Source organism: Arachis ipaensis, chromosome B09, assembly GCF_000816755.2.
Source record: "Arachis ipaensis cultivar K30076 chromosome B09, Araip1.1, whole genome shotgun sequence".
Taxonomy (NCBI): domain Eukaryota; kingdom Viridiplantae; phylum Streptophyta; class Magnoliopsida; order Fabales; family Fabaceae; genus Arachis; species Arachis ipaensis.
This window is the reverse complement of record NC_029793.2, coordinates 104,089,757-104,093,476: the sequence shown is the minus strand read 5'-3', so window position 1 is coordinate 104,093,476 and position 3,720 is coordinate 104,089,757. Positions and strand designations below refer to the sequence as shown.

The 3,720-nt window shown below is 36.9% G+C and overlaps 1 protein-coding gene across 1 annotated transcript in view; it reads right to left on the bottom strand.

Annotated features, from left to right (window-relative positions):
- The window catches only part of LOC107615747, a 5,383-nt gene continuing 3,805 nt past the window's right edge, over nucleotides 2,143-3,720 (bottom strand). The window contains exons 2-3 of the mRNA XM_016317782.1: nucleotides 3,552-3,715; nucleotides 2,143-2,970 (exon numbers count right to left, since the gene is read on the bottom strand). Coding sequence (XP_016173268.1) covers nucleotides 2,143-2,970; nucleotides 3,552-3,715 — 992 coding nt within the window. The remainder of the gene's footprint in view (nucleotides 2,971-3,551; nucleotides 3,716-3,720) is intronic.

The window sequence follows — 3,720 nt, the reverse complement described above, 5'->3', positions numbered from 1 at the left end:
ACAGCAAAGACAAGGAAGAGACATAGAAGAGCTCAAGGACATCACTAAGGTGGACTCATTCCTTGTTCTTACTTTCTCTGTTTTTTCGTTTTCTATGTTATATGCTTATCTATGTTTGTGTCTTCATTACATGATCATTAGTAGTTAGTAACTTTGTCTTAAAGTTATAAATGTCCTATGAATCCATCACCTCTCTTAAATGAAAAATGTTTTAATTCAAAAGAACAAAAAGTACATGAGTTTTGAATTTATCCTTGAACTTAGCTTAATTATATTGATGTGGTGACAATGCTTCTTGTTTTCTAAATGTATGCTTGAACAGTGCATATGTCTTTTGAAGTTGTTGTTTAAGAATGTTAAATATGTTGGCTCTTGAAAGAATGATGACTAGGAGACATGTTATTTGATAATCTGAAAAATCATAAAAATGATTCTTGAAGCAAGAAAAAGCAGCAAAGAACAAAGCTTGCAGAAAAAAAAAAGGCGAAAAAAAATATATATATATAGAAAAAAAAAATAGAAAAAGAAAAAGCAAGCAGAAAAAGCCAATAACCCTTAAAACCAAAAGTCAAGGGCAAATAAAAAGGATCCCAAGGCTTTGAGCATCAGTGGATAGGAGGGCCTAAAAGGAATAAAATCCTGGTCTAAGCGACTAAACGGATAGCAGGAAAGCAGAGGTTCACAGGAACGAAAAAGCATCTCCATTCGCTTATCTGAAATTCCTACCAATGATTTACATAAGTACCTCTATCCCTATCTTATTATATAATATTCGAAAACACCATTATCACTTTATATCCGCCTGACTGAGATTTACAAGGTGACCATAGCTTGCTTCATACCAACAATCTCCGTGGGATTCGACCCTTACTCACGTAAGGTATTACTTGGACGACCCAGTGCACTTGCTGGTTAGTTGTATCGAAGTTGTGATAGACTGTAAAACTAGATCAGAGTATCTGGCCTAAGAAGCCATTACCAGAGATCACAATTTCGTGCACCAGTAGTGGACTTAATCAAATTGGTACTTTGCAAAGAGCTGGAGATACTAGATGGAGGTCTCATTTGAATTCTGTACGTAGCTTGTTATGCATGTTTGATGCTACTTGTGAAGTTCTTGAAAAAACCACCGAAGAAGGTAATTTCTCCACTCGTGGTGATGCTAGTGCTGCTTATGATGCTATCACATCCTTTGAATTTGTCTTTGTTTTGCATTTGATGAGAAATATTTTGGAAGTTAGTCATGATCTTTGTCAAGCTTTGCAACGAAAAAATCAAGACATATTGAATGCTTTAACTCTGGTTTCTACTACCAAGACTTTAATCCAAAGAATGAGAGAATCAAGTTGGGAGGCTTTCATAAAAGAAGTTATACTATTTTGTGAGAAACATGAAGTTGAAATTCCTGATATGAATGCATTGCATATTCCTAGAAGAGGCCGAACTCGCAAAATTGTTGATCAAATTTTAGTGGAGCATCATTACTGTGTTAATTTATTTCTGGCTGTAATTGATACATAATTGCAAGAGCTTAATGGAAGATTCAACGATAATATGGTGGAATTGCGTACTTTAAGTTCAACTTTAGATCCCAGAGATAATTATAAGTTCTTCAGTGTCAACAAAGTATGTGAATTAGTAGAACGGTTTTATCCAGGTGACTTCAGTGACCAAGAGAAATTTCACATTAGAATGCAAGCTCAACATTATAAACTTGATGTTCCTAATCATGCTGAATTAACTAACTTGTGCACAATTTCGGAGTTATGTCAAGGATTAACGAAGACAGGAAAGTCTTTAACATATCCTTTGATTGATCGTTTGATTCGCTTAGTATTAACTCTCCCTGTTTCAACTGCTACAACTGAGAGATCTTTTTCAGCTATGAATATTATGAAGAATAGACTCAGAAACAAAATGGAAGATGAATTGCTTGCTAATTGTCTTTTGATTTACATTAAGAAGAAGATTGCTGAAAAATTTGACACAGATTCTATTATCGATGAATTTTATGATATGAAAAATCGACGTGTACCACTTCGTTAGTAAAAAGTACACATTTTTTTATACTTTAAATATATATTCTCTATCTGTATATTTTTTTAATACATCTTACACTATAATTTATTTGCATATATTTTTTTATATTATATATATTATTGGCCTCCCCATAACAACATTTCTAGATCCGTCCCTGGCTGGAAATATGAATTTTCCCACTCTGACCAAGAGATTTTCAATCACCCCATTGGGAATTACCAGAGATCTATCCACTAGCTCCAATGACATCTGTGTAGGCTTCACTTCTTCTATAGATAGCCTTCTCATCATAGACAAAGGCATCAGGTTGATACTGGATCCTAAATCACACAGTGCCTTGTCAATGATTATGTTACCAATGGTACAAGGCAAGAAGAAGCTCCCAGGGTCTTTGAGTTTTGGTGGGATGCCTTCTTGGATCACTGCACTACATTCTTGTGTCAAGATCACCGTCTCTTTTTCATTCGAGCTCCTCTTCTTGTTGATGAGCTCTTTGAGAAACTTAGCATATAGAGGTATCTGCTCTAAAGCTTTAGCAAGTGGAATGTTGATCTCCAGTTTCTTAAAGACTTCTAAAAACTTTGGGAACTGTTGATCCTTGATCTCCTTTTGAAATCTTTGAGGATATGGCAGAGGAGGAGTGTGAGTCTTCACCATTTTCCTCTGTTCTTGTGATTGCTCCTCCATGACTTCCTTTCCCTTCTTTGAAGCTTGTGGATGTTCCTCTTTTTCTTTGAGCTTTTCTTGGTCTTTCTCCTTAATTGTCACTTTTTCCTTGCTGTTGGCCTGATCACCCTCAGTTGGCTTCTTGGTGGCTTCTTTATTACTCTCCAATGTCCTTCCACTCAGTTGAATTGATTTACATTCTTCCTTGGGGTTGGGAATGGTATCACTTGGCAGTGTATTGGGTTCTCTTTCAGCTGCTGTTTGCTTGGACAATTGTCCAATTTGCCTTTCCAAGTTCCTTAGTGAAGCTTCATGGTTCTTGTTGGCCAATTCTTGATGCTTGATCATCTTTTCCATCATTATCTCCAAGTTGGAGATCCTTTGAGACTCTTGGGGTGGTTGTGGTTGATTATGGGATATTGAGGGTGGATGATAGCTATTTTGGTTAGTGGATGGGTTGTTGGGTGGATAGTAGTTGGGTTGGGGTTGATTGTTTTGTGGTTTTCTATATTGGTTTTGGTTAGTGTTTTGATGGTTTTGATGGTTTGTGTTTCTGGAATTGTTCTGGTTTGAGTTTTTCTGCTAAGACTGCTGGTTTTGATTGTCTCCCCACTTCAAATTGGGGTGGTTCCTCCAAGAAGAGTTGTATCTCCATGGAACTCATTTTGTCCAACTCCTTGATTGTGCATGTATTGGACTTGCTTAGGTTGTTGCTCTTCATAGAGTTCTTCATTCTGCCCCCACCCAGCTGGTGGTTGATTTGGAATGTTCACTGCTGCAACTTGAAGACCATCAATCCTCTTGGCCATTAGCTCCATCTGCTGTTGGATCTGTTGATGCATTACCTTGTTTTGAGCTAAAATGGTGTCCGTACCTTCCAGCTCCAATACACCCTTCCTTTGAGCTGGTTGGCATTGCCTTTGATGACCATAGAAGTATTGGTTGTTTGTCATAGTGTATATCAAATTTTGAGCTTCCTCAACTGTCTTTATGAGTTGTAATGAACCTCCTGCT